The following is a 22,863-nucleotide window of genomic DNA, read 5'->3' on the forward strand; positions in this document are numbered from 1 at the left end:
GACCTTCCAGGACTTCCCTGGTGGCGCAGCGGTTAAGAATTCGCCTGCCAATGCCGGGGACACAGGTTCAAGCCCTGCTTTGGAAAGACCCTACATGCTGTGAAGCAACTAAGTCTGTGGGCCACAACTACTGAGCCTGTGTTCTAGAGCCTGCAAGCCACAACTACTGAGCCCGCGAGCCACAACTACTGAGCCTGCATGCCACAAATACTGAAGCCTGTGTGCCTAGAGCCCATGCTCCACAACAGGGGAAGCCATCACAATGAGAAGCTTGCGCACCACAATGAAGAGAAGCCCCCGCTCACCACAACCAAAGAAAAGCCTGCACCCAGCAACGAAGACCCAACACAGCTGAAAATTTAAAAAATAAATAATAATTTTTAAAAAATTTTTAAATAAACTGCGTGTGCAAAAAAATAAATTAATAATAATAATGACCTTCCACAAGTATTATGAGGTTACTGTGATGATTAAATTAACTGATTCATTTAGAAATCGTTTAGGGGCTTCCCTGGTGGCGCAGTGGTTGAGAGTCCGCCTGCCGATGCAGGGGACACGGGTTCGTGCCCCGGTCTGGGAAGATCCCATATGCCGCGGAGCGGCTGCACCCGTGAGCCATGGCCACAGAGCCTGCAGGCTCCGCAACGGGAGAGGCCACAATAGTGAGAGGCCCGCGTACCGCAAAAAAAAAAAAAAAAAAATCGTTTAGAACAAGGTAAAAACATTGAGTGAATGGATAAGAATGGACAATTCACAAAGGGAGAAATACTGTACAAATGTAACAATAAATGTTAAAAAAAAAAATTCACCCTCACTAGGAAACAACAAAATGCAAAATAAAAGCACATGATCCCTTTTCATCCTTTAATAGATAACTTTATGTTGGTAAAGATTTCAAATATTTAAATCCAGTCTTGGCAACAATGTAAAGAAAAGGACACTTTGATATACTGTGGATGGAAACATAAGGTGAATTTGAAGTATCAAAAGCCCACCACTCCCACTTCCTGAAAATTACTCTAACAAAGTATCTGGAAATTGTGCAAAGAGGTGTGTTAAGGATGTTTGCTGGGCTACTTGCAAGAGTACAAAACTGGACAAAACAGGAGTCTACACACATCTGCCTCTCACTGCTCCTAAGACCCAGTAAAATAAAAGTACAGCTGCACAAAATGGAAAGTCCTGACCAGCTGCAAGAATAGGGAGAAAGCGGTTGTAAAGACTTCTGGGAGAGGGACTTCCCGGGTGGTCCAGTGTTTAAGACTTCGCCTTCCATTGCAGGGGATGTGGGTTTGATCCCTGGTCAGGGAGCTAAGATCCCACATGCCTCATGGCCAAAAAAACCAAAACATAAAACAGAAGCAATATTGTAACAAATTCAATAAACACTTTAAAAATGGTCCACATCAAAAAAAAAAAAAAAAAAAAAAAAAGGACTTCTGGGAGAAAGGCAGCTCCAAATCAAGCAGGCAGAGAAGGCCATGTCATAAATGCCCACCTGCACAGCCAAGGAGAGCTCAGAGTCAGCAGGTGCAGTGGGGCCCAAAGCAGGGAGGGGCCTGCGATCGCTGTAGCCCCAGAATCACTCACCAGGGACCAAACTCTGAACAAATACTTAGGTAAATGAAGGATTCTCCATACAGCTGTTACAACTGCTAACAGCTATAAAACAGGAAATCGACAGTAACACAATAATAGTGGGGGACCTTAATACCTCACTTACACCAAAGGACAGATCATCCAGACAGAAAATTAATAAGGAAACACAAGCTTTAAATGACACAATAGACCAGATAGATTTAATTGATATTTAAAGGACATTCCATCCAAAAACAGCAAATTGCACTTTCTTCTCAAGGGCACATGGAACATTCTCCAGGATAGATCACATCTTGGGTCACAAATCAAGCCTCGGTAAATTTAAGAAAATTGAAATTATATCAAGCATCTTTTCTGGCCTCGGTAAATTTAAGAAAATTGAAATTATATCAAGCATCTTTTCTGACCACGATGCTATGAGATTAGAAATCAATTACAGGGAAAAAAAACCTTAAAAAACACAAACACATGGAGGCTAAACAATACGTTACTAAATAACCAAGAGATCACTGAAGAAATCAAAAAGGAAATCAAAAAATACCTAGAGACAAATTACAATGAAAACACGACGATCCAAAACCTATGGGATGCAGCAAAAGCAGTTCTAAGAGGGAAGTTTATAGCAACACAAGCCTACCTCAAGAAACAAGAAAAACCTCAAATAAACAATCTAACCTTATACCTAAAGGAACAAGAGAAAAAAGAACAAACAAAACCGAAAGTTAGTAGAAGGAAAGAAATCATAACAATCAGAGCAGAAATAAATGAAATAGAAACAAAGAAAACAATAGCAAAGATCAATAAAACTAAAAGCTGGTCCTTTAAGATAAATAAAATTGATAAAGCCTTAGCCAGACTCATCAAGAAAAAAAGGGAGAGGACCCAAATCAATAAAATTAGAAACGAAAAAGGAGAAGTTACAATGGACACCACAGAAATACAAAGCATCCTAAGAGAGAACTACAAGCAACTCTATGCCAATAAAATGGACAACCTGGAAGAAATGGACAAATCCTTGGAAAGGTATAACCTTCCAAGACTGAACCAGGAAGAAATAGAAAATATACACAGACCAATCACAAGTAATGAAATTGAAACTGTGATCAAAAATCTTCCAACAAACAAAAGTCCAGGACCAGATGGCTTCACAGGTGAATTCTATCAAACATTTAGAGAAGAGCTAACACCCATCCTTCTCAAACTCTTCCAAAAAATTGCAGAGGAAGGAACACTCCCAAACTCATTCTATGAGGCCACCATCACCCTGATACCAAAACCAGACAAAGACACTACAAGAAAAGAAAATTACAGGCCAATTATCACTGATGAATATAGATGCAAAAATCCTCAACAAAATACCAGCAAACAGAATCCAACAACACATTAAAAGGGTCATACATCATGATCAAGTGGGATTTACCCCAGGGATGCAAGGATTCTTCAATATATGCAAATCAATCGATGTGATACATGATATTAACAAACTGAAGAATAAAAACCATACGATCACCTCAACAGATGCAGAAAAAGCTTCTGACAAAATTCAACACCCATTTATGATAAAAACTCTCCAGAAAGTAGGCACAGAGGGAACCTAACTCAACAAAATAAAGGCCATATATGACAAACCCACAGCAAACATCATTCTCAATGGTGAAAAACTGAAAGCATTTCCTCTATGATCAGGAACAAGACAAGGATGTCCACTCTAGCCACTATTATTCAACATAGTTTTGGAAGTCCTAGCCACAGCAATCAGAGAGAAAAATAAATAAAAGGAATACAAATTGGAAAAGAAGAAGTAAAACTGTCACTGTCTGCAGATGACATGATACTGTACATAGAGAATCCTAAAGATGCCACCAGAAAACTATTAGAGCTAATCAATGAATTTGATAAAGTTGCAGGATACAAAATTAATGCACAGAAATCTCTTGCATTCCTATACACTAACAACAAAAAATCAGAAAGAGAAATTAAGGAAACAATCCCATTCACCACTGCAACAAAAAAAATAAAATACCTAGGAATAAACCTACCTAAGGAGGTAAAAGACCTGTACTCAGAAAACTATAAGACACCAATGAAAGAAATCAAAGATGACACAAACAGATGGAGAGATATACCATGTTCCTGGATTAGAAGAGTCAATATTATGAAAATGTCTATACTACCCAAAGCAATCTACAGATGCAATGCAATCCCTATCAAATTACCAGTGGCATTTTTTACAGAACTAGAAGAAAAAATCTTAAAATTGGTATGGAGACACAAAAGACCCCAAATAGCCAAAGCAGTCTTGAGGGGAAAAAATGGAGCTGGAGGAATCAGACTCCCTGACTTCAGACTATACTACAAAGCTACAGTAATCAAGACAATATGGTACTGGCACAAAAACAGAAATATAGATCAATGGAACAGGATAGAAAGCCCAGAGATAAACCCACGCACCTATGGTCAACTAATCTATGACAAAGGAGGATATACAATGGAGAAAAGACAGTCTCTTCAATAAGTGGTGCTGGGAAAACTGGACAGCTACATGTAAAAGAGTGAAATGAGAACACTCCCTAACACCATACACAAAAATAAACAAAAAATGGATTAGAGGGCTAAATGTAAGACCGGACACTATAAAACTCTTAGAGGAAAACATAGCAAGAACACTCTTTGACATAAATCACAGCTAGATCTTTTTTGATCCACCTCCTAGAGTAATGGAAATAAAAACAAAAATAAACAAATGGGACCTAATGAGAGTTCAAAGCTTTTGCACAGCAAAGGAAACCACAAACAAGACAAAAAGACAACCCTCAGAATGCAAGAAAATATTTGCAAATGAATCAACGGACAAAGGATTACTCCCCAAAATATATAAACAGCTCATGCAGCTCAATATTAAAAAATCAACCCAATCAAAAAATGGGCAGAAGACCTAAATAGACATTTCTCCAAAGACATACAGATGGCCAAGAAGCACATGAAAAGCTACTCAATATCACTAATTATTAGAGAAATGCAAATCAAAACGACAATGAGGTATCACCTCACACCAGTTAGAATGGGCATCATCAGCAAATCTACAAACAACAAATGCTGGATAGGGTGTGGAGAAAAGGGAACCCTCTTGCACCACTGGTGGGAATGTAAATTGGCACAGCCACTATGAAGAACAGTATGGAGGTTCCTTAAAAAACTAAAAATAGAGCTACCATATGACCCAGCAATCCCACTACTGGGCATATAGCCAGAGAAAACCATAATTCAAAAAGACACATGCACCCCAATATTCACTGTAGCACTATTTACAATAGCCAGGTCATGGAAGCAACCTAAATGCCCATCGACAGATGAATGGGTAAAGAAGATGTGGTACATATATACAATGGAATATTACTCAGCCATAAAAAGGAACGAAATTGGGTCATTTGTAGAGACGTGGATGGATCTAGAGACTGTCATACAGAGTGAAGTAAGTGAGAAAGAGAAAAACAAATATCGTATATTAACGCATACACGTGGAACCTACAAAAATGGCACAGATGAACCAGTGTGCAGGGCAGAAATAGAGACACAGATGTAGAGAACAAACGTATGGACTCCAAGGGGGGAAACTGGCGGGGGGGGGGGGGGATGAATTGGGAGATTGGGATTGACATATATACACTAATATGTATAAAATAGATAACTAGGGGCTTCCCTGGTGGCGCAGTGGTTGGGAGTCCGCCTGCTGATACAGGGGACACAGGTTCGTGCCCCGGTCCAGGAAGATCCCATGTGCCGCGGAGCAGCTGGGCCCATGACCCATGGCCACTGGGCCTGCGCACCCAGAGCCTGTGCTCCGCAACGGAAGAGTCCGCAACAGTGAGAGGCCCACGTATCGCAAAAAAAAAAAAACAGATAACTAACAAGAACCTGCTCTATAAAAAAATAAATAATTCAAAAAAAAAAACACCCCCCAAAAAAAAGAAAAAGAAAATACTCCAACTTACGAAACAGAAGCAGAGATGAAAAGATCAAATTACAAAGAAAAGCTGACCCCAGGGGAAAGAGGAGAACCCCGGGAACAATAGAGAACAGCCAGAACTCAGCTCAGAGAGACTCGGAAAGACAGCACAGCACTCACGGAAGAACAGAGACCAGGAAAGCAGGTGATTCCAGTGCTTCCCTCAGCAACCCCCCACCTCCAAACCCCAGTAAATCAACAAAGAGAAACAAATCCACAAGGAAAAAGAGAACAGAAGAAACAGTAGCTAAGAGACTTCAGCAGTGACTTCCAAGTTGTAACTGAGCTGCACAGGGGAAGTACAGAGGCAGAGCCCAGCAGTGGGTCACAGTCGGGAGGCCAGAGGCCTGAGGTGCCGGGGTCAGCCCAGGGTAGGACAAAGGTGCGGCTGAAAACAGGAGGAGTGGTCCAAGGCTCCAGGCCACAGCACCGTGCCCATACAGGCAGAAGACTAAAGGTTTACTTTTTTTTTTTTAATTTATTTATTTTATTTTTGGCTGTGTTGGGTCTTCCTTGCTGCCTACGGGCTTTCTCTAGTTGCAGCGAGCGGGGGCTACTCTTCGTTGCGATGCGTGGGCTTCTCATTGCGGTGGCTTCTCTCGTTGCGGAGCACAGGCTCTAGGCGCGCAGGCTTCATTAGTTGTGGCTCGCGGGCTCTAGAGCGCAGGCTCAGTAGTTGTGGCACTCGGCCTTAGCTGCTCCGCAACATGTGGGGTCTTCCCGGACCCGGGCTCAAACCCGTGTCCCCTGCACTGGCAGGCGGATTCTTAAGCACTGCGCCACCAGGGAAGCCCTAAAGGTTTACTCTTGCGAATGGAGAATACCACAGTCGCTAGCCATATTTGGGTTTTTTTAACTTAAATCAAATAAAATTTAAGATTCAAAGAAAAAAACAAAAAATGAAATAAAATTCAGTTTCTCAGTCATACGAGCCATATTTCAAGTGCTCCACAGTCACATGTGGCTAGTGGTGACCTTACCAGACAGCACAGATCTAGAACATTCCATCACTGCACAGAGCTATCCTGGACAGAGGTGTCCTGAAGAGAGTAGGCTGAAGGGCTTAGAGCTGGAAACCAGGCTTGGTGCCCGACTCAAAAGGTAATTCTGGGCTAGGAGGCCCACAGCAGGACCCTCCTCACAGGGCCACAGGGCCCAGCAGCTAGGTGTGTGCTCCCCAGGGAGGAAAACCGGACCTGTAAGACAACTTTGAAATATACCAAACCAAGGACAAGCACTCTTATAAAGTAAAAACAACTGTCAAAATAAATTCAAGAACATCTTCTACATGCAGAACAAAGATCCAAAAGCAGAACTATAAGGGAAAAGCTTAGGGACCCAGAGGATCACTCCTGGAAATTCACAGGCACACCAGAAGAAGGCAGAGCAGAGAAACGATCAAAAACACACCAGAAGTAAAGCTCCCTGTACCAAAGGATGCAAGTGTTCAGCCTAAAATTGTCCAGCTAATGCCCAGCATAAGAAAAAAAGCCTAGCGCGAGTCATACCCTCCTAAAATATGAGGTTCTAGAAAAGCCTCCTGAAAAAGAAACTCAGATTTGGACATGGCATAACTGGATGAGGGAAGACGATGGACCCATGCCTTCCATCCCCACCCAGCCAAGCTGCCAACCACGCATGAAATGTATTTATTCTGCCTGAGATAGCTGAGAGTTCAGAACACTTACCTTCTACAAAACCTGTTAAAAAAGAAAAACCAGCACGCACAGCACCAGCCCACTTTTTAAAAGACACCTGTGTGCACACTGAGGCTAACCCTTGGTGTCTCCCTGGTGATGTGTCTAAGATCTCCACAGCCCTGGGGGCAAGCAGCGCTGATGACCCCATATCACGGGCAAGAAAACTCAGGCACAGAGCAGCTAAGTGGCAGAGCTGGGATGTAAATCTAGGTGGTCTAGCCCCGGGGTTTGTGACCCCAACCCCCATACCATGCTGCCCTTCAACTGAAGTTACTATCGCTACCTTCCTCCTTCTCAAGTTCACTGCCAGGGGCAGGTGTTACTACTGTAGGCCCCACTACCCAGTAAGACCCGGGCACTTTATCCTGATACCCTCTGCTTGTGCGCAGGCGTGCACACACAGACAGACAGACAGACAGACACACACACACACACACACACACACTCCATGCACCAAGGCCTCTGCGATCATCTGTAACTCAACGATCAAAAATCAAAATCCTCAGCCTCTATTCTTACCTAGGTGTGGGTCCAACAGGTGAGGCTGCTCCTGATATTTGTCCATTATTACTGAAAAGAAAAACAATGTGAGAATTAACATGCACATGAGCCTCGGAGACACTCGAGTTTTCCCACGCTGACTTGCAGGGCAGCTCCCAAGAGCACAGGCCAGCTGGAGTGAGCCCCCACCCACCCACTTCCTCAGGGCCACTGTGCCCTGGCCTCTGCCCTCTGCTTGCTCAGCACACCTTCCTCTCAGGTCCTCGCTTCTTCCTTCCTTCACGGCCTGCTGACGGCCAAGCTGAGTCCTCCCCTTCATTAGACACACACCTTCCACGCCCTTCACTCTCCTCTGCCACACACACCAAGCCACGTGCCCTCCCAGCCCTCACACCACGGCCTCCTTAATCCCAGGCAGCCTGGTTTCCACTCCTATCAGCAGCTAGAACTGCTCCTATCAGATCCCACGACCACTTGGGTTACGGCAGTTCTTATGCGCCACACACCTCCACACCTGACCACTCCCTAGGAATGGGAAAGTGGGCTTTCACTGGTCCCTGGATATACACCTCACCCTCAGGACAGTTCTACGCCAGAGGTGTTTTCAGTGCTAACCGCAGTCGACAGCCAGAGAAACAGCACAATCAAGCAACTAGCCCAAGTGGCAGAGGGGTATTCAAGCCCAAGGCTGAGTTGCCGAAGTGTGTGCTCTTTCCACTCAGCCAGCCACATTGCCCCCTCCTGAAGTTCAGAGTTGTCATTACAAACCCATGAAGACAAAATTATATAGAAATTTCTTTACCTAAAAGGGTCCTCGAGGACGGTTTTACTGAATCACAAAACCCTACGTAGTTATCTAACCACGGGATCCTAAGGAGTCATCTGGAAGTTACCCGTTATAGACAACTACAAGGGTCCGTCTAAACTTGGAGAACCTAGACTAATGACTAAGCATCCGACGGTGCGCCTATCCGATATCCTGCGCTGTCCTGCACAGTCTTGGCAGAGCCATGGGCGCTGCCTACAGCTAAGGCTCTGGTTGGGGGCCCCACAACCGCACAGCCAGCCCGGCCCCCGCCCGCTCCAACCTGTTCTCGCCTCTCCTGCTCCCACTGCCCCGTCCACACAGCTGTCTCGGAGGAAATGCTCTTTGCTGTGGTCCCAGGGCAGGCTGGAGACAGAACTTGGAAACGAGCCGCCCAGGGGAGGTCCACCCGCCCCCTCCTAACGGAGGTCGGCCAGCAGGCCCACTGCCCTCCACCTCTCACGCGCGCGCCCGTGTCTGGAACCACAAGAAAGGAGACCTGCACAGCCTGCGCTGCCCCCTTCCCTCCTCCGGCCCGCACGCACCCCGGAACCGCTCCAGGGCGCCCTCCCGGGCCGCGCGGTCTCCAAGCACCGCCGGCAGGCGGCCGAGCAGCTCCTTCGTCTCCGCGCTCTCGCCGAACGACTCGAGAGAGGCGCAGCAGGCCAGCGCCGCGTCCTCCGCCGCATCCTCCGCCCGGTCCTCCACCGGATCCTCCACGGCGCCCACGGCCGGCTCCTCGCTCAAGGCCATCCTCGGTGGCCGGACGGTGCCCGCAGACTCGCAGCCGGCTCCACACGCGCGCGGGGCGCAGGGCGTGGGACACGAGGCACCGAACGCTCAAGACTGCTGAGACAGAGAAGACGGCAATAACGCCGGCCCCGCCCCACGACCTCCGACCTTGCGCGCCGGCCCCGCTACAGAGCGCGCCGGCCGCCAAAATACTGCGCGCGGAGGCGGTGCCGACCCCGAGTGAGGCGGGGCCAGAGGGCTGGGTGGGGTGACAAGATCCCACAAGCCGGCTGCGCAGCCTTCCCCGAGCACGCGCGCTGAGTTCAGGTCCCGGGGGGTCTTTCTGCAAAGCCGTCTGCAGGCGCGCAGGGCTGCAGTGGGAGCGGCTCCAGCCCGCTAGACAGGCACTTTCCAGACAATAGATGAGTGGGCACTCGTAAAGCCCCGAAACAATTGGTGATTCGGGAGGAGTGATAACGGCGCGGCTCAGGTCTTCCGAGACGCACACACGGGTGGCCGAGGTGCCCGGCAGCCCCGCCCCTACACGGTGGCAGCTCGACACGCCGACCCCCTGGATACCCCGACACCCTGAGCACTCCAGGCACCCGCCAGGGCACACCCCCTACCCAAGGCTACCGACACACACACACACACACACACACACACACACACACCCTTCTATTCGAGCAAAAAACACCAGCTGCAAAACGGAGCGCGGGAGAGAAGCTGGGCAGTGGCTAAAGCCCATTGGGGGGGGGGTCTTTCTTCCACCTGTCCACCTCAGTAAGATGGACTTGGAGCCCTGCTCAGCCCCAGAGATACTGCTCAAGAGGTGCACCCATCTCATGGTCCCCAACTCTGCCTAAGCCAGAAACAGGAGACCCGAATCCACAGGGGGCCATGACACCAAATTCCACCTAAGCAAACCCCAGATCTGTGTGAATTTCTGTACAACTGTCATGAAAGTATCCAAACTCCAAGTTCCCCCCAGACTGGAATAGGTAATGAGCCTGTCGGAGACCTTTCAGGTGGTCTGGGCCCCCATAAATTAACCCAGCTGCATGGAGGACGGAGACGCAGGTGAAACTAAGACACACACAGTTCCATCCCTGAAACCACCGTGGGCTTTATTCATCTCTGAAGCCGCCTCTGGTACTGCCGCCCTGGTCCTTTGGCAAGCGGCTGGGCAGGCGACACAGGCGGGCTGCTACTTGAGAAGCTTCCTCATGGTGCCCAGGGATGGGCTCCTGTACTGCTTCCCGAAGTGGTTCCAGTGGTTCAGGTAGTTAAAGAGCTGATAGAGCAGCAGCCGCCTGTCAAACCCTGGAGCCTTGGGGACCTTCCGGTGGTAGGCGGTGAAGAAGGGCCTGGGAAACCCCCCGAACATCAAGGCAATCGCCAGTTCAAACTCAGAATGACCGTAGAAGGAGGCCGGGTCGTAAATAATGGGGCCGGTGTCGTCCTCGGCCACATTTCCTGACCAGAGATCCCCATGAAGAAGGGCGGGGACAATCTCTAGGCCATAAAACAAATCTGGGATCTTCACCTAAGAAAATAATTATTGTACACAGAGTTATCACAGGCCTGGGAGCCACAGTCTCCTCATCCAGTACTTGGAAATAAGGCAAAGACGACCTTGTGTTTGCTCAGGGTCCAGCCACCACTTTGTACCAAGCCCAGGGATAAGGATCCTCTGACTCCAGGGAAATGTAATTTTGTCTTAGTATTTACTACTAATTTAGGCCTAGAAGCGCTACAATTTAATGATTTCCATACAGTAGAGAACCTCAGAGGTTATGATTTTATTGTCATGTAGAATGTGAACTGTACAACCTGAGTGGAGTCTTTTTGTATGTAACTTAGCAAACTTTCTGCGCTATTCTTTTATTTCACAGCACATATATATCTGCACCTCTTTTGTAGCCTGATTACTTCAGCAATGAGTGAAATAAAATTTCTTTGATGCATGCTGATAGACTGATATGCGAGTTCTGTTTTTAACATTTTGAGAGTTACATTTTGAAACCAATCACTTTGGTTTCAAAGTGCTACCCACACCTGCTCTAAGAGGTAAGACGTTGCCTTGGTGAAAAATACAGCATAAGAATGGACAAGAAAGTAATAGTAAATGCCACCATTTACAAGCCAAACACCTACATTTCACATGAGCAAAGTCTGAGGTTAAGTACCTGGTGACCAAGCACACGTGAGAGGTGCACTCAGGGATCAAGTATGCCCTCAGGTCCCATCCCCTTCTCAATTTCCCCATCAAGCCAATAGTCAGGACACTTATGGGTCCACGACTTGACCAGCTCTGCTCCAGGCTCAGCAGTCCCCACTCTGGCTCTGTTCTAGCAGGGGGTCCCACACAAATGTGGTAGGCTCATAAGAGAACAACCCCTCTCCCAGAGGATAATTGCTGTGCCCACCTGTAGCTGTGACCAGAGTTCTCGTGCCTCTCGGTCAGCATAGTCCTTCTCAATGAGGTCCAGCTGTGCTTGGAGCCGGTGCTGGGTGAAGAAGGTTGGCCAGTCATCCTGCCACTCGTTCACCTGAGCAACAAGGGAAAGGCGGGGCTGGTGCTGCAGCTGGTGGTCACAGGACAGAGTTATGCATGGCATCTGCCTAAACCCTAAAGCAACCACTAAAAGAGCACAGCAAATGTTATCGCTGTCCAACAAGGGAGATAAGATGGAATCATTAAAAATACTTACTTAGGGACTTCCCTGGTGGCGCAGTGGTTAGGAATCTGCCTGCCGAATGTAGGGGACACGGGTCCGGGCCCTGGTCCGGGAGGATACTGCGTGCCGCGGTGCAACTGGGCCCATGCGCCACAGCTGCTGAGCCTGCGCTCTAGAGCCTACGAGTCACAACTACTGAAGCCCACACACCTGGAGCCCGTGCTTCCCAACAGGAGAAGCCGTCGCAGTGGAAGGCCTGCACGCCGCAAGGAAGAGAGGCCCTGCTCGCCACAGCTGGAGAAGGCCTGCGCGCACAGCAACGAGGACCCAATGCAGCCAAAAATAAATAAGTAAATTATTTAAAAATACTTAGGGCTTCCCTGGTGGCGCAGTGGTTGAGAGTCTGCCTGCCGATGCAGGGGGCACGGGTTCGTGCCCCGGTCCGGGAAGATCCCACACGCCGCGGAGCGGCTGGGCCCGTAAGCCATGGCCGCTGAGCCTGCGCGTCCAGAGCCTGTGCTCCTCAATGGGAGAGGCCCGCGTACCGCAAAAATAATAATAATAATACTTAGTTAATTCGAAAGAGAGATAAAGAATAAAAGGGGAGCAAAGAACAGAGAAGACAAATAAAAAAGAAATGACAACAGTTCCAAATCTAACCATATCAATAAGTACATTAAAAGTTAATTCGAAAGAGAGCATAAAGAATAAAAGGTGGGGGCTTCCCTGGTGGCGCAGTGGTTGAGAGTCCGCCTGCCGATGCAGGGGACATGGGTTTGTGCCCCGGTCCGGGAAGATCCCTCATGCCGCGGAGCGGCTAGGCCCGTGAGCCATGGCCGCTGAGCCTGCGCGTCCGGAGCCTGTGCTCTGCAACGGGAGAGTCCACAACAGTGAGAGGCCGCGTACCGCAAAAAAAAAGAATAAAAGGTGCGACTTCCCTGGTGGTGCAGTGGTTAAGAATCCGCCTGCCAATGCAGGGCACACGGGTTCGAGCCCTGGTCCAGGAAGATAACACATGCCGCGGAGCAACTAAGCCCATGCGCCACAACTACTGAGCCTGCGCTCTAGAGCCCGCGAGCCACAACTACTGAGCCCACGTGCCACAACTACTGAAGCCCATGCGCCTAGAGCCCAAGCTCTGCAAAAAGAGAAGCCACCGCAATGAGAAGCCCGCGCACTGTAACGAAGAGTAGCCCCCGCTCGCGGCAACTAGAGAAAGCCCACGCGCAGCAATGAAGACCCAACAACGAAGACTCAATGCACCAAAAAATAAATAAATTTATAAAAACAACAACAATAAAGAAAAAAGAATAAAAGGGGAGCAGAGAACAGATAAGACAAATAAAAAAGAAATGACAACAGTTCCAAACCTAACCATATGAATAAGTACATTAAATGTGTCTAAACACCCCAGTTAAATGACAAGAGATCAACAGGTTAGAAAAATAAAGCAATTTTTTTTTTTTTTTTTTTTTTTAGCGGCACTTGGGCCTCTTACTGTTGTGGCCTCTCCCGTTGCGGAGCACAGGCTCCAGACGCGCAGGCTCAGCGGCTGTGGCTCACGGGCCCAGCCACTCCGCGGCATGTGGGATCTTCCCGGACCAGGGCACGAACCCGTGTCCCCTGCATCGGCAGGCGGACTCTCAACCACTGCGCCACCAGGGAAGCCCAAAGCAATTATTTTTAATCCAATTATATTTTTTAACCAAATTATAAGCTGTGTACAAGAAATGCACTTTATATATAAAAACAGAAACAGGTTAAAAGGATAGAAAAAATAAATCATGCTAACACTAGTCAAAAGAAAGCTGGAGGGCTTCCCTGGTGGCACAGTGGTTAAGAATCGCCTGCCAGTGCAGGGGACACGGGTTGAAGCCGTGGTCCGGGAAGATCCCATAGGCCATGGAGCAACTGGGCCTGCATGCCACAACTACTGAGCCTGTGCTCTAGAGCCCGTGAGCCACAACTACTTAAGGCCACGCGCCTAGAGCCCGTGCTCCGCAATAGAAGCCACCGCAATGAGAAGCCCGCGCACGGCAACAAAGAATAGCCCCCACCCACCACAACTAGAGAAAGCCCGCGCACAGCAACGAGCCAACACAGCCAAAAATAAAAATTAATTAAATAAATAAAATTTTCAAAAAGAAAGCTGGAGTAGCTATATTAATATGGAAGTAAATTTCAGAGCAAAGAATATCACCAAGTATAAAGAAAGTCATCTCACTATGGAAAGGAAGTCAACTGATGAGGAAGATATAATAATCCTAAATAATTATGTCCCTAATATATGGCAAATAAGCACATGAATAGATGCTCCACATCCTTAGTCATCAGGGAAAACAGAACCTCACTGAGATACCTCACAATCACTAGAATGGCTACAATTTTAGAAAAAGGAAAATACCAAGTATGTGAGGATGCCGAGGACCTGGAATGCTCATACACTGATGGTGTGAATGTAAAATGGTATAACCACTTCGGAAAATACTTTGGTAGTTTCTTAAAAAGTTAAATATAAGCCTACATTTGACCTAGTCATTGGCTCCTAGGTATTTACCCAAAATAAATGGAAGCATTTGTCCACACAAACTCTTGCACATGAAGGTTCATAGTGGCTTTATTTGTGAAAGCAAAACCTGGAAACAACTCAGATGTCCATTAATGGATAAACACACTGTGGTTTATCATACAATGGAATGGACTTTTGACACAGGCAACAACATGGATGATTATCAAAATGTTTGTGCTAAGTGAAAGAAGCCAGACAAAAAGGAGTACACACCATATGATTCCATTTATATTAAATTACACAAAATGCAAACCTATCTATGGTGATAGAAAACAGATCAGCACTTGCCAGGGGCAGGGGAGGGCAGGAGGAAAACATTACAAAAGGGCAGGAGGACACTTTTTTGGTGATGGATATACTCATTGACCTGACTGCGGTTAGCGGTTCACAGGCACATACATATGTCAAAACTTACCAAACTGTACATTTTAAATAGGTGCAGTTTATGTCAGTTATACTTTAATAGAGTTGTTTAAAAAAAAAAAGATGAAAAGCTTATTTTATACGAAGGGTTACTTTGTGAAATGCCTTAAGGGAGGAACTTTCCGGAGAGCATGCATCTCTGGTCAGCATCCTCAGCATGGAGACTCCCTGTGCAGAGGGTTGTGGTGGCCGAGGCCCTGTGTTCACCCCCTTGGTGCTATGTGCACCTCAAGAGAAGGCGGGAGACCCCCTCCCCAAACAGCCTGAGGTGTATGGGATGGCATGCCCTCGTGCTCCATCTGCCTGCCCAGGCCCCTAGTGTCCCAGCCTCGGTCTACCTCCTAGATGACCAGGTCATGAAGACACAGCTGGAGACCAGCACTGGCTAGCCCTCCACCTGAACCAATGGGCCATGATCCCCTCACCCACGAAAATATATGACCTTCCCCTGAGCTACCAAAGGCGGGGCCGCCTGGGTGCATAGCTGGTGGGAGGACCCAGCTTTCACCTGGACCAGGTGGATCAGGATGTGTGGCGGTCAGGGCCTATGCTCTGAAGCCAGACAGGGCCAAACCCTGGCCCCTCCGCTTACCAGCTGCATGACTCAGGTACCACCTGGCTTCTCTGCACATCATTTTCCTCATCCATAAAACAGGTCAATGGCAACCTGCCTCCTGGTGTTGCGATGGCAACTGGGGAGTTGAGTCAGACACAGCAGCAAACAAACTGTGTCAGTCCTCTGACCGAGCCAATGGCCCCAACAGGGCTCAGCTCACTAGGTGCCACCATTCAGGGTTGCCCCATGAATGGCTGCAGCCCCTAAGGGCCCACTCAGTCCTCCCAAGGAGCAGGGAGCCTCTTGAAACTTCAGGCTGGTCCATCCATGCTATGTCCATCGGACACTACATCCAGTACCATCTTGTCACAGCACAAGGAGGTAGACCAGGTGTCCTCCTAGGTTTCCTGCCCCTTCCTGGCTGGGCTGCAGCTAAACTAGGTTGGTTCACTGATCCTGGACTCTGAAGGGGCACTCGGGGGCTGCCTGTGTCCCAAACAGGCCAGCCCCATCCTCACCTGCTTCGCACATCAGGGTTCTGTGTACACGTTCATTCCTCAGTTCTTGAAAAGCCACTGGGTGAGGTCACCCAAATCTCTGGAGACTCATAGCTCTTAAACTCAACATCTGAAGCAGGATAACAAGCCATATTTGGCCATACTGGGCTGGGACCACACTATTGTGCTGGTCACTGGCTCCAGACAGGTGTGTAACCCCCAGGGGAGCTGGCTTCAGCAGAGATTCATAGGGTCTTAACAAGCCTGGTAAACCACCAGGTACAGTTCTAGGGACCCCAGATGTGAGGGCTACCCCTTGAATAAGATCCCTAAATCTGCCTCCAGCTTCATAAGGATCTTGCCTCTAGTGACCTCCACCTGGAAGAACAGCCCTCTGCCCACACCCGGCAGACATAAAAGTATATCTATTGTACAATATGATTCCATTTATACGAAATGTCCAGAATAGGCAAACCCTAAAGACAGAAAGAGGTTCATGGTTGCCGGTGACTGAGGGCGGGGGATGGGGCGTGACTACTAATGGGTGTGTGGTTTCTCTTTGGGGCGATGAAAACGCTCTGGAGTCAGATAGTGGTGGTGGCCGCATAACACTGTGAATACACCAAAAATCACTGAACTGTACGCTTGAAAGGTGACATTTATGTCACTGAATTACCTCTCAACAGTACTAATAGTTTTCTTTTTTCAATAGTACTAATAATTTTTAAAGGCCCCAGGAGACGGGCTGAGTGACCAGGACTTAGTCCCTAACCTCTAATGCTGCCTTACCCCCACCCACTTCCGTCCTCCACACTTAGCACATGCCCTCCTGTGATATGGCCTTTGCACCTGCTGTTTCCTCTGCTCAGAATGCTCTTCTACCTGCCCCACAGCTCCCCACCTCCTCTGAGCTCTGCTCAGTGAACCTCGACATCTACTCTCCCCAGCCCATTTATCACAACTCACACTCTGCTTTCAGAAATCAGATAGTCAGGGGCTTCCCTGGTGGCGCAGTGGTTGAGAATCTGCCTGCCGATGCAAGGGACACGGGTTCGAGCCCTGGTCTGGGAAGATCCCACATGCCGCGGAGCAACTAAGCCCGTGCGCCACAGCTACTGAGCCTGCGTGTCTGGAGCCTGCGCGTCTGGAGCCTGTGCTCCGCAACAAGAGAAGTCGCGATAGTGAGAGGCCCGCGCACCGCGATGAAGAGTGGCCCCCGCTCACCGCAACTAGAGAAAGCACAGAAAGCACAGAAACGAAGACCCAACACAACCAAAAATAAATAAATAAATAAATTTATAAAAATAAAAAAAAAAGAAGAAATCAGGTAGTCAGACTTGCTGGTGCCCAGTGGACTGGCACTCTGTCACACACAAGGGGTGGGGTGACCAGCATTGGGGCATCAGGAACTAAGCAGAAGCATCCTCGCCCAGGCACTCACCTGTGGGATGAAGCCGCAGCACGTCACCGTGTGGAAGCCGAACTTGCTCACATACTTGGGACCGGCACCCTCAGCCCTCTGGCCTGTCAACAGAAAGTGCTGCTTGGCTTTCTCTTAAATGTCAGACCTCAGCAGAGCATCAGGATGGGCCTGGGCTGCACTGCTGGAACATGGGTGGCTGAGGTTATACTACACATGGTAGCAATTGGTCCACACATGGACCAGCAAGGACACGCCTATCTCAAGCACACTGGACAGCAGAGGGGTCATGAGCTGATTCTACTAGCTTATCGTCAAAATTCTTATTTAACAATCTCTTTTTTCACACTGCAGTCTACAGGCAGGTGGTGTGCAACCCAACCCATTACTGAAATATCCCCCCTAAGCACCAACCCAGGGTAGATGCACCCAGGTCAAGGGTGCACAACAGCAGTCTGAACATACCCACTCTGTTCTCCTCCTCCCTCAACTTCTCCCTGAGCTTCTGGTTGTAAAGGTGCAAATCTGCCATCTGGTCTCCAAGTTTTGATGCCTGACTGAGGAAAGAAGAAATGCAGCCAATTAAAATAAGAAACAGCAACCAGCTCGCCTGTTCCATTTTGAGAAATGTTTTAAATACCTTAAAAACTACTCTCTGTTCTTTAAAAACCGAAAAAAATGAACTGTAGGCAATGACCTCCAAAAAACAAAATAGTATAAAATCACCAAGAGGGGTAGGCTTCTGTTGAAGCCCACAGAGGTACTGGGAATTAAGTGACAAATCAAGGGAAAAAGTAATGTTAAGTAGAGTAAAAAAAAAAAAGGCTCCCAATTTTTGTAAAAACAAATGTAAATCACATATAAGAAAAAGACTGGGATGATAATCACACACCAAAATGTAGCAGTGACTGCTCCCTGCTTCTGGGATGATGGGCGCCTTTAGTTTTCTTTACATGAGTTTGCGTCTTCCACCATTTTTTAAACAATGAACATACATAACTTTAATAATTAGAAAAAAAATTAAGGACTTCAGATAATTACTAGATCAGACCTCACTGCCCAAACTGAGCTGGCACGGGTGCCCTCTGAGCACAAAGCAATGGATGGTTCAAACACGCTTATTTGGCACAACTTTGTGGAGCCAAACTAACCTCGGACTCTGACCCTGCATGGAAAGCAGGAGCTCCTGCCTCCATCAGGGATGGCAGGTGTGGTTCTGGGCCCTGCCTCTGCTCCCTGCATGGAGTTGTATGGGCAGCTCAGCAAGAGGCTGCTCCCCCTCTCTCGTCTTCCTCTCTCTGTCTCTCTGTCTCCCTCTCTGTCTCTCTCTCTCTGTCTCTCTCTCTCTCTCTCTCTCTCTCTCACACACACACACACACACACACACTCTCTCTCTCTCTCTCTCTCTCTCTCTCACCTGCTCAGGCCCCTCATCTTCAGATGCTCCATCACAAAGGCAGCCCCACCTCCAGGCAGGTCAATCACCTTGATAGGCTGAGGCGCCCGCACCAGGCCGGTGCTCCGAAGAGCCTCCAGGCTCGCCATCTCCCCCTCAAACATCTGCCGGGCCTGCGTCCAGAACATGGCCGTGAACTCCGACGCCAGCAAGGGCTATGCAGCCAGGTTGAGGCTCACAGCCCTGCACAGAAGCCACCACGTGGGATCGCAAGCACCCAGGACCTCCAGTTGCTGAAAACTGGCTGGGGAGCAAGGCATCAGCCCCCAGAGGGTGGGACGCAATGTGGCCCCCTTTGGATAGGAAGGGGCTGCGCCGAGACCTTAGGGTGGACAGGATGCTGAGGCCTGCACCAAGTGCTTGCTCTGAGAGGTAAGGAAGCACAGGCCATGGGGGGGTGGGGTGCTGGGGGTGCTGGGAAACCTTCGGGTGCTAGGAGTGCCATGGGTGTGCTGGGAGGTGCTGGGAGTGCCATGAAGGTACTGTGGGGTGGTGGGAGTGCTATGAGGTGTTGTAGTAGACCATGAGGGTGCTGGGGGTATAGTGGGGTGCTATGGGGTGCCACAGGGTGCCATGGGGGTGCTGGTGGGGTGCCTTGAAGTGCAGGTTAGTGGAGGGTATGGGGCTGGGCCTGGGTCCCCTTCCAGGTTACCTGCCCCCACGATGCCTTGAGCACTTACAGCAAATGAGAGGCAGCATGGGGGGGCATGCCAAAGTGACTGGGGCACACACTTGGGGCAGGGGCTGGGGGGTCCAGGGCCAGTCCCCAGAGGCAAGCACCCACCAGGGCCTGGAGGCTGGGAAGGAGCCATGCACCCCACCCAAGAAGAAGACAGTCACTCCCCAGGGCAGCGGAACAGCCTCCACTGGGACCCAGGGGTCTTCCTACTTCTAAAACATTTTGTACAAATATCCCATTTTTAAATTAGGTGAACTCTCACCTTAGGTACACTACATCTGGGTTAAAAATGTGTTTGTTGGGCTTCCCTGGTGGCGCAGTGGTTGAGAGTCCGCCTGCCGATGCAGGGGACACGGGTTTGTGCCCCAGTCCGGGAAGATCCCACATGCCGTGGAGCGGCTGGGCCCATGAGCCATGGCCGCTGAGCCTGCGCGTCCGGAGCCTGTGCTCCGCAACGGGAGAGGCCACAACAGTGAGAGGCCCGCGTACCGCAAAAAAAAAAAAAAAATGTGTTTGTCAATATGGTTTGTGAATACCTCTGGCTTATAGAATTAACCTTTGTGAACAAGATCAAAGCATCTATTTCCACACAGGAAAAGAATTCCATCCTTTAATTCAAGGACCTGAGGGGAGAATGTGCAAGGTGTCCTCCTAACTGCCAATCCACACCTAGAATCATGGAGCGGGGTGTCCAGTGACCCCCAGCCATGCTCCCAGGGTGAGACCCCAAACGTACAGGGGAAGAGGACACCTGGGCTCCAGATTGCTTACATCCTGAGGGCCTCACCTATCACCTGTTCTCGTGTATTGATTGATCACCTCCTGTGTGCCAGCACTGAAGGTTTCAAGGGTGAAAAATGGGAGCCCAGCCTGGAAGAGCTTTCAGGAACCAGCTGCGAAGTTTCCAGGGCCAGCGTGAACCCTGAACCCAATACCGCTTCCCAGTGGGTGGGCCTTATCGTTTTGAGGGATTTGGGTACCGAAACCAGATTCTTTAACAGTTCCTGGTGCCAACAGAGCAGGGATGCCGGACCAATGCCAACACACTGTCCATCCTAAACGTTGGCAGTGCTGCAGGGGGACTGGAGGGGTCACTCTGGGATTTCCTCCAGCCCACAGCCAACACCCCCTCCCCACTGCCGCATCTCAAAGGGGCCTGGCCCACAGAGCACCAGGGGCCTCCTTGGAGCTGCCCACCAGGGCCAAGGGAGCGCCATCCTCAGCACCTGAGGTGCACACACTGTGGTCAGTTTTCTCCATCTGTAAAGTGTTACTATTTTCCATGTACATTTAACAGCAATATTTTAAGCAGGCAATGGAAACCAGGTCCAACACAAGCATGGCCTGTGAGTAGAAGGAACAGAAGAAGCCTGGCCCTCTGTGTCCGGCAAGGGTTCTTCCTGCCTCTTTCCATCTGCCGGGGAGGACCCAGGGGCTGTGGGGAACGGAGTCCAGAGCTGAGCCCCAGGGGAGAGGCAGAAGAAGCCCAGGACCCCAAGCTTCACTGCCCCCCATGCTTGAATGGTTGAGAAATTAAAACAGACACCAAAAACTCCTGTGCATCCAGGCAAAAGGAAGTAAATTAATCCCGGAGCAGACAAAACCTCGGAATCCCACAGAAAACGCTTCAGCCTCTGCAAGGCCGCAAGCTGACCCCGGGGCTGTGACTGCCAGGCCTGGCCCAGGACCAGACCACAGCACTCCCTCTCCCTGAGCCCCTGAGCGCCTGAGCCCCCTCACCACCTTCCTCTCCTCCCCCCCTTCCTTCCAGCCCTCCCCCACCCTCAACCCCTTCTCCTCTCCAGCTCCAGGGGCAGGCTCAGGCCGCAGGGAAGGGTGGGGTAGGATGGGATGGGGTGGGGGGCACGCACCAGCGTCCTGCGGTTGACCTTGATGAACACGGGACCGGCATCCGTGTCGTAGGCGCGTCCCTCGCTGATGCAGCCGGCCCCGGGGCTCCCGAAGGCGCGCAGGGTCGTGGTGCGCAGCTCCGCGCGCAGCAGCTGCTCCATGGGGCCGGCGGCGGGATGGGGGACGGGAGACACGGGGACACGGGGGACCTGGGACCGCGCAGACAGCGGGCCCAGACGCGAGCTCGCCGCTGCCGAGGCAGCTGTCCGCGGGGGAGGCGTCTGTTTGGCCTAAGAGCTCCCAGCGCCCGGGTGTCCGGCTTCCCGGTCTTCCTCCCGCAGGAGAGTGAGGGCGGGGGTTCAGTCAGGCTGGGCAAGCGCTCGCCGCCTCCATCCCGTAGGCCAAGCCGGGCGGACCCAGCGCTATGGGAGGAGGGCGGAGCTCTCTGATAGGGGGACAGACGTGGGGGCGGTGCCCTCCCGTGTGTCCACAGTCAGTGAGCCTGGACCCGGCTGGGACTTGCCCAGGGCCCTATAGGGCCTGACCTCCCTGCACAGCGGCCCCCTGAACCCTCTCTGAGCCTCGGCCCAGAGCCCTCCCACCCAGCAATACCCAGGACAGTCCAGGGGAGATTGCCGTCCCTGGGATGCAGGTCACAGGCCTTGCTAGGTCTCACACTGTCCACAGAAGGCTGGCGGTCTTGACCACGTCCTGCCAGGCCCCAGGCACTGCCTGGTGACACCGGTTGCTGGCACTGGGCTTGCTCGTCAGGGGACCTGGTGCCCATCAGAGATAGAGCCTGCTCTTGGGGTTCTGATACCAGGCAGCTGACCACACCCGGAGTGGGACTTCTGATTACAGAGGCTGGCTGTCCCAGGAAGGGAGCTTCCTGGCACAGATGTGCCAGGACTTCCCTGGTGGTCCAGTGGTTAAGACTCTGCTCTCCCAATGCAGGGGGCCCAGGTTCCATACCTGGTCAGGGAACTAGATCCCGCATGCCACAACTAAAGATCCCACATGCCGTAATGAAGATCCCGCATGCTGCAGCTAAGACCCGGTGCAGCCAAATAAATAAATAAATATTAAGAAAAAACACACACATGTGCCATGTGCACAAAGGCATGTACACATGCATAGCCGAGAGCAGGTGGGCAGGAGACTGCTTGGCATCTGTAGGTAGGGTCTGACCCCCGCAGGTCTCCCTCCTCCCAGCTCTCCCTCTCAGTCTGGCGAAGCCTAAGCTCCTATTGCATCCCCAAAAGGGATCCGTGACAGTAAAGACGAGCTCTCGCACTTCTGCAGGCGTCTTTATTCTCGATGGGCAGTCCTGCTGGATATGGAATTCCGGGCTGTTCTTGCATCACTGAGATGGCTCTGTGGCCTCACCT

The 22,863-nt window shown here is 50.0% G+C and overlaps 2 protein-coding genes across 6 annotated transcripts in view; both read right to left on the bottom strand.

Moving 5' to 3' along the window:
- Window positions 1-9,476, bottom strand: part of TBCD (tubulin folding cofactor D) — a 177,676-nt gene extending 168,200 nt beyond the window's left edge. For 3 of the 5 annotated variants that reach the window (XM_089901470.1, XM_022589215.3, XM_030762081.2), the window contains exons 1-2: window positions 9,157-9,475; window positions 7,825-7,875 (exon numbers count right to left, since the gene is read on the bottom strand). In XM_089901470.1, coding sequence (XP_089757596.1) covers window positions 7,825-7,875; window positions 9,157-9,364 — 259 coding nt within the window. In that variant the 5' untranslated portion in view covers window positions 9,365-9,475. Of the gene's footprint in view, window positions 1-7,824; window positions 7,876-9,156 lie in introns of all 5 variants that reach the window. The other 2 variants (XR_016389022.1, XM_089901471.1) reach the window with 1 other exon arrangement.
- Window positions 9,477-10,453: 977 nt separating this feature from the next.
- FN3K (fructosamine 3 kinase) lies at window positions 10,454-22,092 on the bottom strand. Its single transcript, XM_022589246.3, has 6 exons — window positions 21,496-22,092; window positions 18,907-19,058; window positions 17,955-18,046; window positions 17,511-17,593; window positions 11,773-11,895; window positions 10,454-10,889 (listed from the first exon to the last, which is right to left on the bottom strand). Exons 1-6 carry the CDS (start codon window positions 21,634-21,636, stop codon window positions 10,551-10,553), a joined length of 930 nt encoding a protein of 309 aa, XP_022444954.1. The 5' UTR covers window positions 21,637-22,092; the 3' UTR covers window positions 10,454-10,550.
- Between the last annotated feature and the right edge of the window lie 771 nt (window positions 22,093-22,863).

Source organism: Delphinapterus leucas, chromosome 19 (assembly GCF_059928025.1).
Source record: "Delphinapterus leucas isolate spDelLeu-1000000601 "Yukka" chromosome 19, BTC_Dleu_Yukka2, whole genome shotgun sequence".
In the NCBI taxonomy this organism is placed as follows: Eukaryota; Metazoa; Chordata; class Mammalia; order Artiodactyla; family Monodontidae; genus Delphinapterus; species Delphinapterus leucas.

Coding starts and splice junctions, on each gene's coding strand:
- FN3K (XM_022589246.3), bottom strand. CDS start 21,636: ATGGAGCAGCTGCTGCGCGCGGAGCTGCGCACCACGACCCTGCGCGCC. Junction 11,896..17,510: donor GCTGCGGCTTCATCCCACAG/GTGAGTGCCTGG, acceptor CTTGTTGCTCAG/GTGAACGAGTGGCAGGATGA. Junction 10,890..11,772: donor AACTCTGGTCACAGCTACAG/GTGGGCACAGCA, acceptor TTATTTTCTTAG/GTGAAGATCCCAGATTTGTT.